The 23,846-nt window shown below is 33.7% G+C and overlaps 4 protein-coding genes across 17 annotated transcripts; 1 reads left to right on the top strand and 3 right to left on the bottom strand.

Moving 5' to 3' along the window:
• Window positions 1–71: 71 nt before the first annotated feature.
• LOC107910565 (nuclear poly(A) polymerase 3) lies at window positions 72–5,787 on the bottom strand. 14 transcript variants are annotated; one of them, XM_016838433.2, is made up of 10 exons: window positions 4,332–5,787; window positions 4,143–4,220; window positions 3,955–4,062; window positions 2,792–2,854; window positions 2,534–2,695; window positions 2,343–2,456; window positions 2,157–2,219; window positions 1,737–2,042; window positions 1,084–1,248; window positions 72–667 (listed from the first exon to the last, which is right to left on the bottom strand). In XM_016838433.2, exons 1-10 carry the CDS (start codon window positions 4,362–4,364, stop codon window positions 281–283), a joined length of 1,479 nt encoding a protein of 492 aa, XP_016693922.1. In that variant the 5' UTR covers window positions 4,365–5,787; the 3' UTR covers window positions 72–280. The 14 variants fall into 14 exon arrangements, with proteins under 14 accessions (XP_016693922.1, XP_016693924.1, XP_016693923.1 ...); XM_016838435.2 differs by having other exon boundaries at window positions 2,157–2,210; XM_016838434.2 differs by having other exon boundaries at window positions 2,795–2,854.
• A 482-nt stretch (window positions 5,788–6,269) lies between these two features.
• On the top strand, window positions 6,270–7,231 carry LOC107908371 (Werner Syndrome-like exonuclease). Its single transcript, XM_016835550.2, has one exon. It carries the CDS (start codon window positions 6,400–6,402, stop codon window positions 7,045–7,047), a length of 648 nt encoding a protein of 215 aa, XP_016691039.1. The 5' UTR covers window positions 6,270–6,399; the 3' UTR covers window positions 7,048–7,231.
• A 1,685-nt stretch (window positions 7,232–8,916) lies between these two features.
• Window positions 8,917–10,351, bottom strand: LOC107908372 (peroxidase 40). The gene is made up of 4 exons (NM_001327000.2): window positions 10,097–10,351; window positions 9,816–10,007; window positions 9,574–9,739; window positions 8,917–9,485 (listed from the first exon to the last, which is right to left on the bottom strand). Exons 1-4 carry the CDS (start codon window positions 10,334–10,336, stop codon window positions 9,091–9,093), a joined length of 993 nt encoding a protein of 330 aa, NP_001313929.2. The 5' UTR covers window positions 10,337–10,351; the 3' UTR covers window positions 8,917–9,090.
• Window positions 10,352–16,107: 5,756 nt separating this feature from the next.
• Window positions 16,108–17,483, bottom strand: LOC107910567 (probable WRKY transcription factor 48). The gene is given in 3 exon segments (NM_001327040.1): window positions 16,108–16,594; window positions 16,749–16,892; window positions 16,997–17,483. Coding segments are annotated over 3 exon segments (1,047 nt in total). The 5' UTR covers window positions 17,458–17,483; the 3' UTR covers window positions 16,108–16,152.
• Between the last annotated feature and the right edge of the window lie 6,363 nt (window positions 17,484–23,846).

The following is a 23,846-nucleotide window of genomic DNA, read 5'->3' as shown; positions in this document are numbered from 1 at the left end:
TTGAAATGTGTTTTTATCTAGAAATATATAATTTCTCAATATTTAACATATAAAACATTATAAAGAAAATATTGGAGACAATCCCGAAGGGTATTCTTTTTATTTTGGAAAGTGTAAAAGTGCAGAAGATACAAAAGGATACCCCTTTGGCTTTCTAGCCTTCAGCATTCATTTTCAGTAAAACACAATCATACACTTCCCTATATTGTTATAAATTTCATATGAACTAGGCAACCATGAAAATGTAAAAGCCAATTTGTAAAATCAGGGTTGCTAAATTCTATACCCCAGCACTTGGGTACTCAGGGTCCCCATTTGTCGATACGTACCCAACAATATACTGCGGAACATGCTGCGAGTATATAGGGATCCTTCGTTGATGGTAGTCCATCATCTTCCAACAAGCTTTTTTTTTCTGGCTCAAGGTATCGAATTGAGCAGACTTGGGAACTTGAGAGGCTTGCACAATAGATAACTCTATTTTTCCGAAAGGGCCTTGATACCCGGTACTGATATTCCTCCAGAAAACATCCTTCACGGATTTGATGTCTATGGCATTAGTTTTTCCTGCTTGTAAGCCCCAGTAGAAAATGACATGTGGGTCTGCTATGTTGACATCGATGTATTCTGCGGGATTCGGGTCACAAAGACCCTGTACCTCCTCTAGCTGTAATAAGTAAGAGCCTCATCAAATGGTAGAGACTATACCAAAATATGGAATATACGGAAAATCAAACTAGGATTTTGTAAATAAGAGAAACATTATGCAGAAAAAAAAGTACTGAAAGCATTTGGCACATGTAGAATAAGACTTGCAAATGCGACCGGTGAAACCCTAGACCTAAATGGTCAGAAGGGTTCCTTTCAAACTTAAAAAACTGACGTGCCAAAATGTGATAGATAACCATTATTCACCATAAAATTTGAGAATGATGACAACAGAGAGTTTATGTTGTTTCGCATTTGACTCATTGATTTATACCCTAGATGCATCAAGGATATATAATCGAGTCCTCCCAACAACATCCCACTTCCTCTCTATTGTACCTTTTAATAAAAAAGAGGGCACTGTAGGATACATACCTTGAAGAGAAGACAGCAAAAGCGAGACTTTATCCAACCCACCCAGTCTCCAAGCTCATCCTGCTTAGAAGCTGAAAGAAAAATTTTGAGAAACCAAGCATATTTCTTTGTGTAAGGAAAAGGCTCCAATACATTGTGCCAATCAAAATCAAACTTCAGAAGATCCTGCAATACCAAAACATGTTTTTAATCTGTTGCAAATGAGTTGATATACTTAAAAAAAAACACTTTAGAAAATCCAAATAACTCTATTTATTTGCTCTCACATTCATCTTCAAGAACTAGACTTACTATTCTACAAACAACACAAATAGATAAAAAGTTTTCGTATTGAAAGGCAATTAAAAGGGGTGGAACGATCACACTTTAGAAGGGAAAGATTTAGAAGAATTATTTTTCCTAATGCTTCAGCCAAGTGTTGGTGAAAAGAAATCGAAGGCAAAAGCTACCAATCAAGTGTTGTATCATTCTTAAATATAATACTTTTCCTTCCATTTTATTCATGTTTATCTTTCTGAACATTTCCTTTTCAGTATAGGTCAAGCCTTCATGCCATCAATCTCAACTATTTCCTTCCATTTCACTCTCCTCTCATTCGGATTTTGGTGCTCAAGGAAAAAAAAAGAACAGGAATAATAAAGAACAAATTGTACCTTGGTTAAGTTATGGCCACGAAGAAACTCAGTTCTGATTTTATAGAATGTGCTTTTAGTGATGTTTGAATGGCAATATTCATAAGAACTAAATGGCAACCGAATGGGCATATATAACCGCGTCTCTGTGGGATTTAGAGTAGGATGTAACGTTTCATCTTGCAGTTCAACCGGTCTAGGCCAAGGCCAAAAAGCAAATTTTTTGAAGAAATGTGAAATTAGAGCACTCAAACCCACAAATGGATCACATTGACAAACAAAAGCAGCAAGAATTGCCAAATGAATTCCTCCAAGAAACCCATTTAGCTGCAACCAGTACATCATTAGTTGGTATAATCAGCAAAATAATCTTATACTAAAGAAAAGATGAAATCAAGCAGAAGTATACCATAAGAGCAATAGCAAGCACATAGCACTTACATTACCATACACTCCTCGTCTCTTTGCCCAAAATTTGACACATCGTAACATTGACTGGAATTTCTAAAGTACACTAAGCATTAGATTCACATATATTGAAAGTGCACAACATTCCAAGAAAAAATAGTATTTCCAAATACCATCAAATTACCAAAAAAGAAAAAAAGAAACTGAAGTAGTAAGTACCTTCAAGTCCGGAACAAGCCGACAAATCTGTGTGTTTGCGAGCACCCTGGACAAGCTTTTCCAACCAGTTTCATCAATATCTCTCAAAAACACAGGATTTAAAATGTCTAAATTCTGCACTCCAAAGGCTAAAGCTAATCAATTTTCCGTGACATAATATTTAAATGCAAAATAGTAATGCTTAAGCTGACCTCTGGAACAACTAAAACTTTAAGCTGCACAAAGGGAAGATCTATCAAGATTCCATCGAACACAAAACGCATTAGTGGGACTTTTACATCTTTTACACAATAAATCTCAGATACCTCAGGTCTGCTCTTAAGCATGTTATATAGAACAATAAAGAAATCATCCTGTATTGTTACAATTACCAATATTTGAAACCATACTAATTCGAAACTTCAAATAAAATAAAAAGGAAAATTTATAAAGCAATTAAATCTACTTACTACCATGGTGGCAAAGTAAGGACCGACACATAAAGCATCAATGTCTGACTCTGAACCATGAACCTGATCAATAAAATGTTACAATTCAGTCAGTAAGTATGCTTATTTATTCTTGTTTTTTCCTGAAAATACAATCCGGGTATCATTTTGCCTAAACTTAAAACTTAATTCCCTCTCAGGTATTATTAAGGATTCACTCTCTCGTATCAACACATAACAGCTGCCAAGTTCAATAAGGAACAACACATAAAGCATAGATGTCAGACTCTGAACCATGAACCTGTCTATAAAATGTTAAAATTCGGTTAGCAAGCTATGTTCATTTATTCTATTTTTTTTCTTTTCCTGGTAATACAATCCAGGTATCATTTTGCCTAAACTTAATTCTCTCTCCCGTCAGGTAATCTTAAGGATGCATTCTCTCGCATCAACACATAACAGCTGTTAAATTCAATAAGGACTAACCAATAAAGCATTGATGTAGTACTCTGAACCATGAACCTGATCAATAAATTGTAAAATTCAGTTGGCAAGCTATTTTTATTTATTCTTCTCTTTTCCCTGTTAATATAATTTGAGTACCATTTTGCCTAAACCTTATTGCCTCAGGTAATCTCAACAATGCACTCTCTCGTATCAATACATAATTGCTGTTAAAATCAGTAAGGACCAATATCAACACATAAAACACGATGTCATAATCTGAACCATGAACTTGATCAATAAATTGTTAAATTCAGTTGCCAAGCTACGTTTATTTATTCTTTTGTTTGCCCTGGTAATACAATTTGAGTACCGTTTTGCCAGAACCTATTTCCCTCCCACGTAGTCTCGAGCAAGAACTCTCTTGTATCAACACATAGTAGTTGTCAAAATGAGTGAGGACCAACACGTAAAGCATCAATGTTGGACTCTAAACCAAGAACCTGATCATCAATTTGATAAATTTAGTTGGCAAGCTATATTTATTTACCCTTTTCTCTATAATCTTAACTAAGTAATATCTCGTGTTGACCTGGCGCGTTTAACATTTCACTCCTAAACCGCCTGTATCAAACCCAGGTTCATTTACAATTTTACTCCTCGACAAATCCTGTGGGTGGCAAGCTACGCATATATAGAAAGCTACAGCTTAACTTGGAAAGGAAATTAAATGAGCTAACCCCAAGGCCATAAGAGCCATATGTTAATAAGGTAGCACTAGTAACAGCTATGTCTTGTTTAGGAAGCCGGCGTTGCCAAGCTACTCGCTTAACCCACGCCACTACAATCTGCAAAAACCATGATTTTCAGCCATAAAAGATTAATAAAAATGATTAAAACAATCAAATGAAAGGATCAAAGGGCATACTTGTTTAAGTTTTTCAATGACAGTTTTCCTATTCTCTTCTTCTTCTGGAGATGGCACCAGTCCTTCATTCACCATTAACTAAAAAATTCCACCAACAAAAAATAATTTAATGGAAAAAAGAATAAAGATAATAACAAAAATAATGAAATATAAGTGAAGAAAATGTGGGTAAAGGTTCATTTTATATACCTGAAGAAGTGAGAGTGATCTTTCCTCTTTCATTTTCTTCTACTTTTTCTTTTTTTTTTTCTTTTTTTGTGTGTGTTTGGTTTTTGTGTTGTGCTTAATTTTTTTTAAAAGAGATGGGAATGAAATAAAAAGGAAGAGAGATGGAGGGAAGTTTAGGGTTTATTGAGAGTGACACGTAGAGAGAAAAGGCGGTTGATGAGTGTTTGCTCCTTTCGTTCCTCTAAAAATACACGTGTAATTTATTCCTTTTAAAATCAACTTTGTGATTTATTCACCAGACGAGAACCAAAAAAAATAACACATTCCGTCTTAAGTCTTACCCCTTGTAACCGGTTCGGTTCCAGCGCCGCCATCTCCTCTTCCTCGAATCCAACCTCTACTATCTCAGCAACCGAAATGGAAGGAGGGGTGAGTGTTAATTGGTCGGATCTCCCTCACTACATCTTTGAAGATATAATTAGACGTTTGGGTTGGGTTGATCGGATCTGGATACAAGGCATTTGCAAGGCATGGGCAGTCCTTAATTGCCATATTTCCGCCATTCATAAAGAAATCCCCTGGATGTTGACAAAATTTAGTTGGAGCCCAACCAACAAGGGTCAGAATTTTCAAGTATCTGGTGAGTGTCGACTGCTTGATCCTCTTTCTGGAGAGTACGTTGCGGAAGAATCAGTGAGAGGGGAAGAGAGTTGAGTTTTCCTTAATACGGGTGGGTTCTTTTCACTGTGTTAGATTATTTAGAACAAGGAAAAACGTCTTTCTTTTTGTACTCTCCATTTTCAACTGAAGTAGTTCAGCTGCCGCATTTAGGGGAACCTCTCTTCTTCGAAGTGGGGACTTTTTCCTTAGATGCAACCTGCCCTAAATGCCTTATCTTTGTGTTGGGTACAAATAGAAACAATTGTTATGTCCTCCTGGTGGTTCAACATGGAAGATTTTTTAGTTCAATAATGGTTTCACTGAGCCTAATTCTGTTGTTGATGCTGCTTATGCCAAAGGGGTTTTCTATTGTATTTTCAATGGAGGTCAATGTTGAACTTAAAGAGTGGAGTGGTATTCTAATTGATCAACGATTTCCAGGTGTTCTAAGCTCATTGCATCTGGTACGGATGTTGGAGTGCTGAGTAGAAATGAATGTTTGGACATCGTTAAGTTTGATTTTTCAGAGATGCGTTGGGTTTTATTGAATGAGCATGTGATGTTTATTGGGGGCACGTCCAACAGTGGAAGAAACAAGTGAAATGGCGGCAGTGGCATATCTCATCATAGAAAGTCGCCACTTTTCCGTAAATGTCGTCAAGATCAATATAAGTTTGATGTACTTAGAACTTTAATAGTCATTAAAAGTAGAGTTTTATTTTATTTATAACTTTTATATCTATAAATACAGACTTTAGAAAAATATTGTAAACATCTTTATTTATCAATAAAATTCATAGTCCTTTTGCTCTCCTAATTTTTTTTTTTCTTTAGACTCTTTTATCTTTATTTCATAACACAAACCACATAAATTTGTCATTTAGATTTTAGAACATTCAAGTTATAAAATTCAAACTTATTAATCTTTATATTTTTTTTAATTCACTTGGGTCCAAAGAGTGTTTTTCCATGTTATTTTTCTCAATTCTTAAAGCAAGCAATTAGATTATAAATGGGGAAGGGAGAATGAATTTGAAATTATTAAATCTTAGGCCAATTAACTTAAAAATCGTGATATAATTGGGGAAATGGGATCATTTTAATAAATAAAAGATTAGAATGAAATGATTCAAAAGTTATGACTGGAAATGGAATAAACACAAAAATTAAAGGTCACGGACAAAAAATTACCCTTAAATATCCCCGAGGCAAAGGTTACTTGCAGAGGAAGTCAGATATACAGCAGTTTGCGATTACATTATTTTCATATTTTCTCCTTAAATTCACAAAATAAAAGGAGGAAATATAGCAACTTTTGTCTCAAATTTCCATCCTTATTAACCGCTGCCTTGTTTTAACCAATCCATTTCCACAGGTTTGACCTAAATCCCATTTCTGATAGGCTTAAAAAATTGTCCCCAAATCCGCCATGAATGATGACTACATCACCATCTCGCCCCATTTCAACCCAGACCCATACAGATTCCGAACTTACACGGTAACTTTCTTCTCAACTCCCATTATCACCACAGTCACCACCACCCCATCTGTTGTCCGCAACTGGCTCTTCAGAGTCCTTCGTCTCCACAGTATCCGTCGCCACAGGCTCGTCGTCGGCCTCGGGGTTCAATGGAGCCCTTACTCTTCCCTCGCCCACTCTGCAGCAGCCACTCTTCAACTTTGCATCGGACATCAATGCCTCATCTTCCAACTCCTACATGCAGATACCGTGCCCTTATCTCTCCGTCGCTTCTTGAATGATCCTCGTAATACTTTCGTCGGAGTTTGGAACCATAGTGACATAGCTATGTTGTTGAGGTCTGAGCATAGGCTTTCAGTTTCCAGGGTGGTTGATGCTCGTCATGTTGCTGCTGAGAGAAATGGGTTGAGTCCACAGTTGTCTATGGAGAAGTTGGCTGAGATACTTTTGGGTGCTCCTGATGTTAGGAAGCCTCAAAGTATTGGGGTCAGTAATTGGAATGATTATCGGCTTTCTTTAGAGCAAATCCAGTATGCTTGTGTTGATGCTTATGTTAGTTTTGAATTGGGGAGGGTATTGCAAGTTTGGAATTGGTAGGCTGGAAGACTGGAAAAATGAAGGGTTTTAAGTGTTTTGCTTCAATGGCTAGTGAAGGGTTCCTTCTTGTCTGGATTAGATACTCTTTAACACGCTTTCTTTTGCTTCATGGATATGGATTTCATACTATGCTGATCCATTGAAGTTTGAAAATTTTCTGATAAATGATATTATTTCTTTTGTATTTGATGGTTTTTCAATTCTGTTAAGTTCTTGTTGTTTGTGACTTTGATGATCATTTTAAGAATGTCTCTGTTTCATTCATCCTAGAGAAGTTCACCTCTGTGTGATGCAAGTAAACTATAATCATGGAGACCAATACTTCTTTCTGACGTTAATATTAATCTTGCTTGTTGAATTATAACTTAGTATGATGCTAGGTGTTGCTTTTTGTCATGGTTTTCAAGTTTCAGCCGACCCCAAATTGATTTCTTGTTTAGAAAGAAACAAGGACTTAGATTAACATTAAGTAGATGTCCTCCTTGAACTACATTTCCATCTACGATACTGACAAAACTTAGATTTGACCTTGAACCAGCTTGGTTTAAATCTTTCATGCTAATTATTAACTTGTAGATTGAACTTGTGTGCCATAAATGACTTTGAAATGTGATATCATGCATCCTATTGCAAGAGATCCTTGTTTACATAATATGTCAATAGTTCTTTGGTTATGATAGACCTTATTAGTTGTGTTGAGGCCTTTGACCGGGGGGTGGGGGGTGGGGGGTGGAGGTTTGCATGGTGGCCAAGAGCCTTAAGGAGTGATTCGAGGTTGGCATGGTGATTGGAGGTGGGCGAGGTTGAGACTTCCGTATGATAGGGGTAACAGTGGAGTAAGTCTTGAGTATGAAGGTGGTAAGAGTGACTTATGTATACCCTTCTTGGTAAGATCCTTGCTACGAGCGTGCCAATAGGTGGGCATTAGCTATACTTGTTGTGGGAGGATTCGTTGACATGCGTGAGGGTTCGTTGTCTTCTCGTGTATTCCTTGATGTGTCTTGAGAGGACTAGGGGATATTGACATGGGGAGGTTAATTGTCCTCAGGAGGGTCAGCTAACACAACCTTATAGGTCTATGATTAGTCGGAGGCTTGGCCTTTGCTAGGTTGCCGAGGATGGTTGTTGTATGGCAGGTAAATGGTTTTGAGTTACTACGCCAATCTGTCATCACCCGACTGGTAAGCTGTCTCTAGGGCCAGGCGTTGGTGGTTAAACCTTCTTTTGATTTGGGCCTAAAAAGTTGTTTATTATATTGCTTTGACTCTTCATTTTTTTTAAGTATTTAACATTCCCATCTCCTATGCTCCTACCCAAGCCCGAGTGTATGCATAATTGTGTTTCTCAAAAACTTGCATCTATAAGAGGTTATAGGGTAGATATAGCATTTTCAAACAGCTTCTTCAACGGTGCTCTTGCTTTACCTAATTAAATGCCTACAACTTCTGCTTGTTTACATGGATAGAACTTATATATCACCCATATCTGTATTTTAACAAATGTTTTTTCAACTTAATGTATACTAATTGTGGTGGTCTTTTGTTTTATAACTTCGCTTTTTTCTATGATAGTACTCTCTCCTCTGTAATTTGATCCATTGCAATCCTTAGACACTTCTAGTGGGATATGCTTATTCACTGAATGTGGAATCCTTTTGCTTTTTGAGATCTTATTTTGTGAAATCTCTGCTTCATGTGCCCCCGAAGATATTCCTGTTTTCGAATCGATTTCTTTTTCTTGGAGTTCATGTAGAAGAAAAATGTTTTTCTTTTTTTGGCACATAAGCAATCCGTCGACTTGATTAGTTTGGTCATAAAAATGTGTAACGTAATTGATATAATAATAAAAGAGTTAGAAATAGATCCTTCTTTTTGCTCTAAATCGACATTCTGTAATGACAATTATAATTAGATTGCATTCTACTAAGATTCCAAATAAGGTTACTCCTAAACATGCACTTAAACCATAACTACATAATAACTTCTTAATGTTACAACCATGCAAAGTCGAGCAAAGCAAATGCAACGGCAACAAAGAAGTTGATTAATTAACAACCCGGCAATTCCCCCGAATCTGGCCATCGGTCCCTGTTAGCACCCCTAAGCTTCCCATTTTCAGCATCGAATTCTTGAAGTCCTCAAAGAAGGCCAAAGGGTCCTCAGCATAGGATAGTACAAGCTGTCTAGTTTGATAATCATCAGTGACAAGCGCCTGGTCAGATGGCAGCAATCCCTCTCCGGAAAGAAGGTTAATGTAATACTGGTTGTCAAACGTCGCAGGGCTGACCAGATCAAGTCGCGCAAGCCTTGAGTTCCCATCCGTTTGTGAGCACAGCTGCTGCAGGTTTTGAAGGAAATCAAGGTCAATATCTGGACCATTTGAGCCTTGAAGCCGTGAACTAAATGTCGAACATCGAGCCATTCCCAACGTGTGTGCACCTGCAAAAACAATGCCAATGCTTGGTTTCATGGTTATGTAATTGAGACATTTACAAATACAAGGTGCATTGTCATAAAAAATCATCACCAGAAAGTGCAATCATGTCATTGAATGAGAGTCCAACGTTTTGGAACTTGGCAACAAGCATTGGCACCGTTGAATTTGGACCTGGAATATTGTTTGTTGCTGCTTCTTTGCTAGCACCCAAGCTGTCTTTTCTCCCCATCTCCACTTCCCAACTCGGACCCCCTGACTGCATTCCCAAATTTTATATTTTCATTACTCAGACTCGGGTATAAGTATTAGATACGGATGTATATATAACTCACTATAACGACAGAGTCTCTAGCAGCTGTTGCAAGAATATCAGCACAAGAAACAGTTTGAGGGCAAACAGATTCGAGCTCCGATTTAATAGCGTCGATTACTTCAAATCCTCTCAGAGAATTCAAGTTCGGCAGTGCGGTTTTCTCACCGGTGAAATCCTCAGTATCATCCAACAACACTGAGCCATCACAACCCTGCCAAAAAAAAACAACTCACATCCAACATCAATTATTTGTACATGAATACATAAATATTAGTAGCATAAATTAAAAGTGTGACTTGCATTAACAAAGCAATCATGGAAATGAAGCCGAAGCAACGAAGCTGCCATTCTAGAGTCCTGTGATACTGCATTTTCAACCCAAGAGTAGATGATGGACTCTGCCTCCGGGCAGCTATTTTTATACAAGTCGATCTGCAACACTATACTAATGTCGTCGACGCATGTTTCGTTCATGGTGTTTGCAACATTAATGGAAACCATTACCAAACATAAAAATAATAAAACGAAACACTTGGCCATCTTTCTACTCTTTACTACTTACAAACTGCAACTTAAAGATCATATATATATGAATTGAGGCAAAGGGGGTGGTTTAAACGTGAAGGAAGAAGCAGTCAAGCAATGGAAGAGATCAAGTTTTTGGTGTATTTCGTCATGAGAGTAACAATATAATACCTAACGCCATGTGCTGCTGCAGATTGAAAGCTTTTTCAAGTACTAAAGAGAAGCTCTAAGGGCAAGCTGCTGTAGATTATAGTACATCTATGATGTTGGTTAAAAAAATTTTTTATTAAAAATTTATATATGATTCAAATGAAGTTTTAGTTGAAATGTTAATGTTGTTTAACTCTCACTAGTGTTCATGGACCGAGTTGGGTTGGATCTAAGTATGATATTAATATATTTTATACTTGCTCAAACTCGGCTCGGCCCGAAATTTGAGTCTAAAATTTTGCTCAAATTTGCCCATATTTGTAAAAAAAAATTAATCTAAACCCATTTTAGGCCCGCCTATATTGTTTTAATTTTTTTTAAAAATATTTTATTTTATTTTATTTTATTTTAATATTTAACAATTTTATACAATGTTTATTTATTGAAATTTTTTATATAGTCATCCCAATATTATTTTAATGTTTACATTAGAGTAGTATTATATATTTAGTATAATTTTATTTTCAATGTATTTTAAATTACATAATATATAAAAATAACATAATATAAAGTATTATAAACTTAAAATGGGTCGGGCTCAGGCTTTGAATGTTCAAATCCGAGCCCAACACATATTTTAAAGTGCCTACTTTTTTTACCCAAGCTCATTTTTCGAGCGTAATATTTTTGTCTGAACCCTCCTAAATTTCGAGCAGGCAGGTAGCTCAGCCCATGAATAAATCTAATGGTGAGAGACTCTCACCATGTGTGTTGATTGATTTTATTTAAAAGTTATAAACATAAAAAGACAAAAGCACTCTTATATTAACATAATTTACTTCATAAAAAGGAATGATTATTTAGTCATTTCGTGTTTGGTTGACTAATAACACCAACTCATTCAAAGTTTTAACTTTTAAATATAATACAGATATATTCTTACTAAAAAGACCTTAGTCTAAGGGTGCGTCTAAATCGACAGTATTTAGCTTCAATAAGATTAAAAATAGCATGAACGATAGAGAATAAAATTTGAATATAATGAATATTTAGATGATTTAATATGAATTTTTTAAATATTTGTAATTTTATTTGTTAGACCACAACCTAATAGGTCTAAACCCAAATGTAATGGGCTCAGATCCCAAAACATAAGCATCTGCTCAATAAAAGAGTAGGTTGGCTATAAGAAAATGTAACCCAGATAAATTGTGAGTAGAGATGCTCATGGGCCGGGCCGGGAAAAAATTTCGGCCCGGCCCAAAATATGGGCCTAGAATTTTGCCCAGGCCTGGCTCGGGAAAAAATTTATAAGCCCGGGTCCGGGTCCGGCCCGGCCCGTTTTTAAAATAAATACCAAAAATTTATTTTAAAAATTAAAATAAAAATTTTAAAAACATTTTAAAATTTAAAAAATTTAAAAAGTATTTTTTAAAAAAATTTAAAAATTTTTTAAAATTAAAAAAAAGTATTTTAAAATTAAAAAAATTAAAAAAATTATTATTATTATTTATTATTCGGGCCGGGCCGGGCCGGGCTAAAAAAGTGGTGCCCGAGGCCCAGCCCGTTTTTTAATCGGGCCTCTTTTTTTGCCCAATACCATATTTCGGGCCTATATTTTTTTTATCCAAACCCTCTCATATTTCGAGCGGACCGTCAGGCCGGGCCGAGCCGCCCGGCCCATGAGCACCTCTAACTTTGAGTCTTGGTCGCTTCTTTATTGATTTTGTAAAACACCTAAAGCATAAAGCCCAACTCATTTCAATAAACCTGTTGAAAATATAGCTGAAATCAAGTTTTGATATTTAAAGTCAAAAGCTTGGTTTATTTTTTATATATTATATAATATTATAATATAGATATTAAAAATATATTAATTTTTTTATACTTAAAATTTCAATAAAATAAAATCTAATTTTAAAAATATAAAATTTCTAAATATTAATAAAAGTAACATATTTCTAAAAAATTAAAACGATTTAAATAAAATTAATTAATTATTTACAAATATAAGCGGAATGTTAAGGCTCATACTTTTTGCCAGATTATACTTGATACATATTTTTTTATACAAGAGAAAAGGGGACGGGAGAGAAATTATTTTATGGATCCATCCCACCACATCATCCATGGTCTCTTTTCCAATTATTCAATGACATTTCAATCATTTTTCTATGTCATTGACACATAATTTTAATAACTTTTTACCCTGAACCTTGAAATTTAAACACTGAACCATGCATCTCGAACCCCATATTAGAAAAATACATACAGCTCGAAACACATATATTATTAAAATTTAAACTTTTTTTTTGTAAGAGAGATAATATTTTGGGGGGTAGGAGAGTAAAAAGACCTATAATTTTGATCCCATACAACTCAAGATAGCATCTAAGTGCTCAAAATTCAAAAAGACAACTCAAATTTATTCTCTCAAATTCTCAATTATTAATTTCTTTTACAATGGGATGACAAGATGTGATGTTGAACCTCATCTACAATCATACACCCCTTATACTTATGTCTCTACTCCTATTAATATACCTTCTTCTTTTTTATGTAATTCCAATATTTTTTCTCAAATATATTATTATATTAAATTTAGCCTTCACTGTTTATAGTTTTTGTCAATTTGGCTTTTTATTAGTTAAATTTAATCATTAACATTTAAAAAAGTCAGATCGCTTTTTTTAACAGGAATGCGGACTAAAACATTAATATTTTAATGATGTTAGTGTGACAACCTGCAGGATAGCCCATATGTACTTTCATACTAACATGTCACTCTTTGTCTTGCATGTCATGTCAATAAATAATTTTAAAAATTATAAAAACCTCATAAAATTAAAAAAAATTAGAATGAAGTATATGCGATTTTTCATGTTTAAAAATTTAACGTTTTGGTCAGTATTTTCGTTAAAAGAAACAATTCAACTCTTTCTGGAATATTGATGGTCAAATTCAACTTTTTTTTAATAAAATTAAAAGGTAAAATTGATAAAAATATAACTAACTAAAAGATTAAATTTGGGATTATACCTTTCAATAACAAAAATTTAAATTATTAAAAAAAATCAAATTTTAAAAAAATATAAAAAAAATTTTATGTAGTCATTCGATGTTAAAGTTGTACAAGATTATCTTATATTTAATAAAATAAAAATTCGAATCACAACATCTGCTATTTCTTTTCTCATGGATAGAGACTGATGTCTCTTTTCAGATTATGTAGCTTCATTACTTTCTAATTTGATTAATGACAGTTGTTACATCAGAAAATTTGGGATAAGAAGATAGAACTTTTTGTTTTTCTAAGGAAACAACCAAGCTTTCTATCTTTTTAACTTTCCAGCAATGTTTGAGCAAACCCTATTTAGCCCACCAATAGAGGAAATGTTCATTAGCACGAGGCAAGAATCCTATCTCTTCTTCCTTGTGACGTTTGAGTAAACTAGTGACCAACCTATGTTTACATTCTATATGTACATCTTCTTTCCAAGCACCATCATACAATTCCCTATGAATTCACACTTTATACATTTCTATAAAATAATTTATTATTATAATTGCTCGAATTGATCTGATTTATTTATCCTACTTTTAAAATATTGCCTTTTCATGTAAGAAAACAAAATACAACTTGAATTCCTCTCATATGTACATTCAAACAAACAATTTTGTCATTTCACCATTACTTTTTATGACAAGTATGCATGCGCAATGTATTATTTATATATGCCCAAAGACTTTCCATTTCATATATTATGTTTTCTACTTCTTTGAATCACATGTTTTTGAAAAAAACATTTAAATTTCAAACATGTCGAATCATGACAATAGAAGTAAAGGATTCATATTAAAATTTCCGGTTAACATAAGTCTCGAGTTTGATCCTTAAACAATTTTTATCTTCATATTTTACCCGTATATATTTTCCATAAAGTGCTTTAAAGTGATAATTCTAAATTTAATTATACTACTTCTTTACGTATTATATGTAAAGTCCATACACGTATCAATATGCAAAGCATTTCTAAAAAGCTTGAAATATACGTATATGCAAAGCAGAAATGATATATATATATATATATATAAGTGTACAATATTTCAATCCAGCTGTTATGTGCAAAAATCTTCCAAAAGGATCCCACATTTGAAGACGTTAAATAAAAGATACTGATAAGACAATTTTGAAAGAAAAGAAAAAGAGAAAAAAGTTTAATCATTCTTTCACGTACCTTATCTTTATTCTTACATGATGAATATAATATATGTTTCCACAATATGCTCTAACAGATAAAATTATTATTGTTATTCACACAACTTGAACTAATCAATTTAATCTTTCACGAGTGTAATGATAATAAGATTATTTGATAAAGAATAAAGATTAAGAGTTATTCCGTGATTTAATTCGAAACTAATGTTATAAATTATGTATATAATGCAAATATGCAATCATACACATGTAAACATACATACATTACACACTCACATATACATATATGTATATATAATGCTAGTGCATATATAATTTCAACAAAAGAATATAAGCTTATGGTGGGTATGAAATATTCTTTTAAATGAAATCCAAAGGTATGCATGCAAACTGAATATTGCCCTATATTATATATATGAGCTATTGCTATTTGTATTCAGAAAGTTTAACTTTCTTCATAACTCTGCTTTAAATACAATATCTTTATACGTATGACCACACATATATATATACATATATATAAGTAGCTTAGCATGTTGAGGAGTACTGTACCTTGTTCCTAGAGCTTAATATTGCTGAGACAGTGATATATGGGAAAAATCTCTCGCCATTCCTTGTAATATCTAGAGATTATAGCACTATCCATTTCCTTGCTAAGTTGTTCATATTCCATCATTTATTGACCCTCCATCTCTTCCCTGTTAATTAGCTTAAAAAGGGAGATCCAAAAAGCTAATTAATGGTGGAGGAATGGTTAAAAGTTATACTGTTGTATTCATATCTTTGAACCCTCCATGCATTGTATGTACTCCAATACCTGCTATATTACACCCGAATACCCGATATGGGTTCGCTTAGTTACTAGAGTAGTAGTCATTAACACTCTGAAAAATATCAAAGTTGGAGTCTACTAATCATAATAATAAACTTTTCAAAACACATTATCTGTTCAATTTCATTGCCCTACCATCTCCTACCTTTAGGGTCGATTTCTCATCTTGATTATTGTAGAAATGCCCCCTTTCTTTCCCCATAAAGTTGAACAATTTGATATGTCCCCATACAAAAAGGTACTATAAGTAATTATAACTACTTTTCTCATCAAGAAAAACCCTAACCCTAAACTCTTTCTCTCTCTAGCTTATTAATAATCTATATGTTGATGATCATATATGCATGGGTGCACACATTGAAGCTATAAGAAAGCAAAAAAGTAAAAGAAGCCCAATATATCTCCATATGATTGAATACTCCCTAAATACAAAGAATAGCCACAAGAAAAACCAATAGTACAAAAAACTACTACTAAAAAGCACTAGTGATCTAATAATTGTACAGAGATAATTAACATATAATTAAGCGACATAAAAATGGTGAAAAGTGGGGGTTCTTTCTTGATGATGAGTTGGTTAGAAAAACGACATACCAGTAGTAAACACATAATTAAAAACCCATTTTTTTCCTACTGATCTTCTTCCTTTGCTTCTGTCCTCATCGGTGAGGGAACAATATCCTGAAGAAGCCCATGGTCTCTATGTGATAAAGCTGAAGGATTTGGGTTACTGAATCGTGGTTTCTCTTGAAGAAAACCAGGGAACGGGGGATGGATTATGTTTGAGCTAGCTGTGGTGATGTTCAAAGAAGGGGTTGAGTTATATATATAGGGTTGTAATTGTTGTTGCTGCTGCTGTTGATGGTTTAAGTACATAGGTTGAGGAATAATGAAAGATGGAGCACCGAAAGCGGAGGAGTCCGGTGCGATTCCGATGGCCCCTCGAGGCATTATCGGACATGGATGCGTATGCTGGCCTTCGTACGTCGTGACGACGATGGTCGGATCGTCGGACGACCTCTCGACTCTCTTCTTCACCCCACATCCTGCCGTAGTGCAACGATAATAGCTCCTGTTTTTCAATCATACATTAGAACCCCACAATTAAAAAAGTTAATTCAAAAGTACTTTTTTTCTTTATGAAATTTTGAATTCTTGGTATGCAAGGAACATATTCAAAATTGATATACTAATTTAAAAAAGAAAAACAAATTTGATATATATACCTGGGATAAGGGCTGTTTTTCACAGCTTTTTGCCCATATTTTCTCCATCTATAGCCATCATCTAAGTGATCAATATCACTCTTGGTCATGAAGGCAAATCTGGGTTCCCTTTGCCTTTTTGGATTCTTCTTTTTGGGTTTCAACCTAAACCCCATCAAACTTTACTTAAAAAACCACCACTTACAAATATGTATATGTATGTAAGTCATGATGAAACCCATAGCTTAAAAAAAGATGAAAAAGCTTACGGTTTCTTTGTCTTGTCTTCATCATCCCCAGCTTTGGTTTGCTCATCATTTGCAGCTAATTCATTGGAAGAAGAAGAGATGGAAGAAGAGTTTGGCGTCGCGGGGTTGTTCAAGACCTCGGAAGATTCCGGCACGGTGGAAGCCGGCGACAAAAGACCAGCCTGATGATTGAGGTGCTGCTGCTTAGAGTCAGTGTGGGGTTCGTGTAATATATCATCATCATGGTGGTGAAACACTGGTAATGGAGGTGAGGATGGTGGAAGAATCGAAGGCTGAAAAGAATCGAATAAAGAAGGAGCAACAAAATCTTGATGGATACCTAGCAAATCCATGAAACCCAATGACCCCCACTTATCTCCACCACTGCCTTCACATGATGTTCCCGCCATGTCAAAGATGCTCCCACCACCACCACCACCAAAGACTGACGGAATCTCATCGGAAAATCTCATATTCGCCATGGGATTATTCTCGTTCTTCTTCTCCATAAAACTATTCACATATTCTGTTTCCTTTTTTATTGAACAAAACTAGGGAGGAAATGGTGGGGGGAGTATTGTATTGGGGGTGTGTGTTTCTTTTCAAGTGTGAAATGTGAATGGATTTTTGGGTTAATAATTTGGATAACAGCTTGGAATTTTTGGGAAGAAGGTGACCGCCATTTGCCGGTTAATTATGAATACGGTACGTGTCGATTTTAAAGAGCAGGGTATTGGGAGGGCATTTATTGCTTTTGGACCTCCCTCTCTTCTTTTTTGGGTCCACTTTTGCGTACGCGTATTCCTAACCGGTTTAACCGGTTATGTGTGTGGACGGGGCCCGTCTCTTTTCGCGGTTCTGCTTTTTAACTTTTTAAATTTTTTCAAAATTTAATTAAGCTAATCAGGCGTTTATCCAAATCAGGTGAGTTGATATATAATATTAGTACATTTAAAATAATTATTCTCTTAATTATCCAACCAGATTTAAAATAATGTCTAAGTGTGATTCTTAATTATTTAATATTATTGTATGGGTAAATATTTGGCATGCATGTTTATTTTTTAATATTTTACTAGTGCACTTGTTAACCCCTAACCCTGTTTATGAAGTTTAAAATTTCCATAGTGTACCAAATAATTTTCTTTGTTTTATTACATCCTAGAAACAAAATGACATCATCCTACACTCGCTTGTAGTGTATATGATAATAATCCTTATAATTAGCATTTCTTTTTAAGTTTATTCATATAATTTTTTTCAATAATTTTTACAAAGATTACTAATGTTTACATTATAATATCATATATTATTGTCGATTAATTTTTTATGTAATGCAACTCACATAAAAATAAATAAAAAATAATATATTATATTATATAATTAGAAAACATACTAGGTTAAATCAAGTTCTGAGTCTTAAATATTTAAATCCAATTCAGTCCATAGTTTAGATGTGTCTTCTTTTTATTCAAATCCTTTTTTAGGTCAAATACTTTTATTCAGATTTTCTTAAATTTCGAGTGAAATTTCTCGAAAGTAAACAATAAAAAGAATAAAATCATATATTAATAGCATATCTTTTAGTGACAAATTTATTTTTGAAATTTATTTATTGTTATTCTATGAATTCATGAAATAGGGCTATATGTATACACATGTGTTTTTCACATTTCAATTATATATATGTGTGTGTGTGTGATGTAATTGAATTATTTGCAAGTTAATTTTCATGTCAATCTGTAAGTTCACATAATATATATTCAATAACTTAATCAAATACTAAGTAGTATTTCATTATGTTAGAAACAACTTCTGTCTCACCATTTTTATAACTAAACTTATGTGACTCTCTTTTTCTATTTTCGGCCAACCATTTAATATAAATTTTAATCAGTGATTAGTTAAAGTTAACCGTAACATTAAAACTCCAAATTCCATCATAAATATTTTTAGTTTTTTTTTTGTGATAATATTAAATTAAATTGATCGAAAGCACTATTAGCTTTGTCTTGTTGTAGAATCCCAAAAACTTCATTGGAAGCGTCATCGAAAACCTGTAAGCTTTTCTTTCATGCCAAACTCAACTTAGCTAACCGATCAGCAACTATTTTGACTTCTCTAGGAACATACCTAATTCACCACTGTTCTTTAGATCTCATAATTCGTTAGACCCTCCTAATCACATTGATTCCTGAATCCTCCATCCCATTATCTTGTAAGGCCCTGACCACCTTCGGATTATCAGTCTAAATCGTGGCCCGTTTAAAATCTTTACTTAGCAGAATGAGTAAACCATCTAAAATACCCCATAGCTCAGCCTCAAAAGGTGTGCATCTCTCCAAATAGTGATTGAACCCCAAGATCTGATTTCCAAGCTGGTCACACAACACACCACCAGTAGAAGCATTTCCAATATCTCTAGCCACTGCACCATCAGTGAATAAGTGTACCCACGTACCTACTAGGGTGCTCAAGAACCAGAAGTATGGAATTGTGCAAATATCCATTATGGCTTAACTCATACTACTGAGCCCAACTAAAAGAAGCTTTGACAATCTCAAGTGTTAACCATGTAATATTTTGGAAGTTATTCTTATTCTTCCAGATGCGCCAAATAATTAATCCAAAAAGACAAGACCAAATAACCCCTCGTGTGAAAACAAAGGTCAGAAGCCAACCAATCTTGAAGAGTCCAAGAGAAAAATATGTGTTGTTGATCAATTGGGACAATATGAGTTCAAACTTCCTTTGCTGTCGAATAATTCCGAAGCACATGAAGAGTATCCTCTGTTTCGTGGCCACCAAGAGGGCAAGAACTACTATGTCCAATTCCCCGTCGAGTACGCTTCGCATTAGTTAGAAGTCTTTGCTTAGACGTTAACCAAAGGAAAAATCTAACTCTCTGCAGCCCCTATTTGCTTAACCATATCCTCTGACAACCAGACACGAAACATGTCAAGATTCCAAACTCCATCTGGCATAACCAATTCGCTAAGAGTGCAATCCAAATCCAGATTAGCACGAGCAGGACTTTGCGTTATTAAAGGACCTATTGTGAGAATCCAAGAATCTTTCAAACAACAAATACTAGTGTCATTTCCTACTAACCAGGCTAAGTTCTCACAAAACAAGGGTCATACCCTAGAAAGAGACCTCCAAAGGTGAGAGCATTGACTTCGAGTAATGGTATCCGGTAATTGCTGAATAGGGGAAATTTAAGCGGCTCGAACTCGATTTGCAAGGGGGGAGAAGCACATTTATAACCATTATAGGCCTAGGCGTATAACTTGATTTTTAATTATTTTAAATTAAAAACTGAGTTAATTTGTTCTCTTTGATAATCTAGTTTTAATTTACCCATTTGTAAATTTATCATCTAAACATTTTGTTGACTCATTTGAGAATAATTTCCTAGAAAGACAAGAGGAAAAGATAAATCTATGAAACTTTTCCACTCTTAAGCCTCCATGTGCAACATAATATTTATAGACTCCTATATACTATACTACTATAATCGGGACTAATTAATAATTATTTAATATATTTTTTAATAATCTAAATTATTTATTTTAAAAAATTAGTTTTCATTATCTTTTATTTTTTTTTTTCAACAAAAGAAGAGCATAAGGGCGCTTTAGTTGATTATTACTATTCTCAAATTTTCAATAATATATAAATAAAAAGAAACGTCCGTTTGGCATTTTTTTAATTTCAAATTTTGGCATTTTCCAATAAAGTAATTTGTACTTGAAATAATAAAAATAAAAATAAGCGCGTTGTAAATGCTGACACAATATATACGTCAGCTCCACATACTTACTCGCCCACCTCTTTCCCGACAAGCTAACGCCGTCGACAAACAACTACGACTACTTCAACATTCATTCATTTTCTATTTGATTAAATTTTATTTAATTTGAGAGAAAATTAAGTTAAATAAATAAGTTTTTCCTTTTCCTGCAAATAAATTCTTCACATTGTGAAACACTTACGGGGATTTTTTAAGAACAAATTCCAGATCAGATTTTTTTATTATTTTAATATTATGTTGTAAATTAATTGATTTTATTATATCGGAGAAACGAAAAAGAGAAAAAGAAAACTGGAAATTTTCCAATCGCAAAATGTCTGTGTGAAAACTGAAAACGGGTACTGATTTCACGTGCATGGGATTGTGAAAAGGGATCACGGAGGAAGGAGCGTGAGAATGACGGACAAGTTTGGGCGCTTGGTTGGGGAATCAGACTCTAGGATACATAGAACACCGACCGGGCAAAAGACAATGAAGTTAATTAATGTTGAGTTATTGTTGACCATTGGCTCCAAAAAGTCTAATCTAAAATTATACAACCCATTTGAATTCTGAGACGCTAACGCCATGACCTGGTCAAAAGGTCAAAGCTTTTGAATAATAATAGTTTTTTTTATAAAAAAAAGTTGGGTTTTTAGGTATTAATTAAATAAAATTTGCATTTAATGTATTATTTTTTACGAAAATTTATCACTTACGGATCAACATTTACCCAAAAATAAAATATAGGGCCTAGTTAGGGACATAGGCACTAGGCAGCCTTGGCCTCTTTGATTAAATATTAATAAATTTAATTTAATTCCTTTTAACCTCTTTGCTAAAAAAGTATAAGGACTATAAGCACATTTTAACCATAAAACTGTTCTGATTTTTTGTCGCATTTTTGTTTATTAATCCAAACATAGCCTTAGCTCTCCACCAAGGAATGCCAAGTTGGTCTACCACCTTACATCCCCCAGACTACTCACTTTTGGTGAGAACGCACTCACTTCAAGAGGTGACTACTAGACGTAACAACCTCGTACTATATTAGAGCTACACCACACTTGACGAAAACTCATGTACAATGGCCTCGCCACCTAGCCAACCACACGACCACCATGTCCCAGATTTGTCAATGACATGACATCATTGAGCACTAGACCTCCCTCCCTATAAATATCCTGTAGAACAATGAAAGAGGGATCTTGAGCCATTCAGCAACCCTAAGCATTTACTTAACTCTCAATCTCCTTTATTATCCTTCCTTCTTCCTTGCCTTCCTCTTGGCTTCCACATTTGTTTAGGTAAACCGGTTTTCATTGCACCACCATTTTTTCCTGCTGGGACTTGTATTAACGTATATAAACTTAAATCATATTAGCATAGTACAAATTCATAATTTTTTTTCAAAACTGAATGTACCTCGATTATGATCCAGCTTACATGGAGAGGTTGAAGTGTATTAATGATGGTATTAATTGATGATTGATCTTTACCCAAATATATCCTTTTATATATATGTTTTATTCTCTTCTTTTATTTATCTATTTATTTAATTAAATGAGTTTAGCAATAATATTAATGGCTAAGATGTAGACGATGGACCGTATTTAGTGAGGGGAAATGTAGTGTGTAGCCTTTTATCATCTCCTATAAAACACCTATATTTATATTCATATATTTAAAACATTACGTTTTCCCATTGAATTGAAAAAAAAGAAGAAAAAAGGTAAGTTAGTTTTTACCAAAAATCAATCAATCATAAATAAAAGAAATTCATAGCTTAATGATTGGTTTTAGCCATGGGATTATATTAAAAATTAAATTAAAATCATACCCCACTTATGATATGATATGCTTTTGCACTGATTTTGCCATCGTGGCAAGCAAGGCAAGAAAGTAAAACTAGTAAAATTTCAGTTTTTAATTAAAATGGTAGTTTGGATTTTCAAAATATTTTTTTATTCCACCTCGGATAGTAAAATTGTCGGATGTTACCGGGTTTAAACTTGCTATAATCTCTGACTCAAGTCTAAAAATTTCATTAACAGTATACTAAATATTATTCCTTGTGATTTCATCGACTTGTCTAATTAATTCTAAAATATAATTTATTTTCATCCATGAATTGCGAAACCCAAGTTTGGATTCATTGTTTGTTGTTTTAAAAACAATTAATTAAATATTAAAAGAAACTAATCTTGGGTTCACAATAAATTTCTTCATGTGCCATGATTCTGATTCTAGATTAATGTTGACATCATGATCCCACTAACGAAGGCTGTAAGAGAAAACTTCTTCCTCTTGATTACAGATTATTATACGAAAGTTAGATTCTAGAAATAAATAAACAAACAATAATCCATAAACGTATATTTTTAATGATAATATACATAGTAGGTTCTGATCATATCCATTTTCTCAATTCACAAATAGGAGAATAATGCGTTCCAACATTCTCGAACCCACGTTTTTCCGTATTGACAACAATCAACTTAATATATATATTTTAAATATTAATATGTATGGGTGGAGATATGATGATTTATTCCTTCATTCTAATTAATTTATTCAATTACTTGTATAGTTACAATTTCAAATAATATACTTCCGAATATTTATAATTGAAACATATTATTACATATATGATGAGACTAATAATTAAAATATTTTTAACCGAACTCGCATATAATAAAATTTAAATTAAATAAACATAATAATCAACTAATCTGTATGATACTTATTATATACTCCACTTTTATTATTTTATTAATATTATTTCTTAATTAGTCTCTTTCCATCTTTATACCATAAATTCTAGACTAGACTGCATAGTCAATCCAACAACTTGAATTAGACATCCACAAGCGTCTTGTTTATATTTGGACCAAGTCAATAACTAATATATATTAATTGGTCTTCTTTTTTAATCTCAAAGTTAATACTTAGAAATTCTTGGTAATTGTTGCATATTTAAGTTTGGGTTACTTAAATGTAACGGTATGTGTCACGAGTTGCGAATCAAATCTCGTGATTATTGCGTACAAAACATTCTATAGAGGTTAACTTACTAAA

The sequence above is a fragment of the Gossypium hirsutum genome, chromosome D02, assembly GCF_007990345.1.
Source record: "Gossypium hirsutum isolate 1008001.06 chromosome D02, Gossypium_hirsutum_v2.1, whole genome shotgun sequence".
Classification (NCBI taxonomy): Eukaryota; Viridiplantae; Streptophyta; class Magnoliopsida; order Malvales; family Malvaceae; genus Gossypium; species Gossypium hirsutum.
This window is presented reverse-complemented; position numbering and strand designations above follow the sequence as displayed.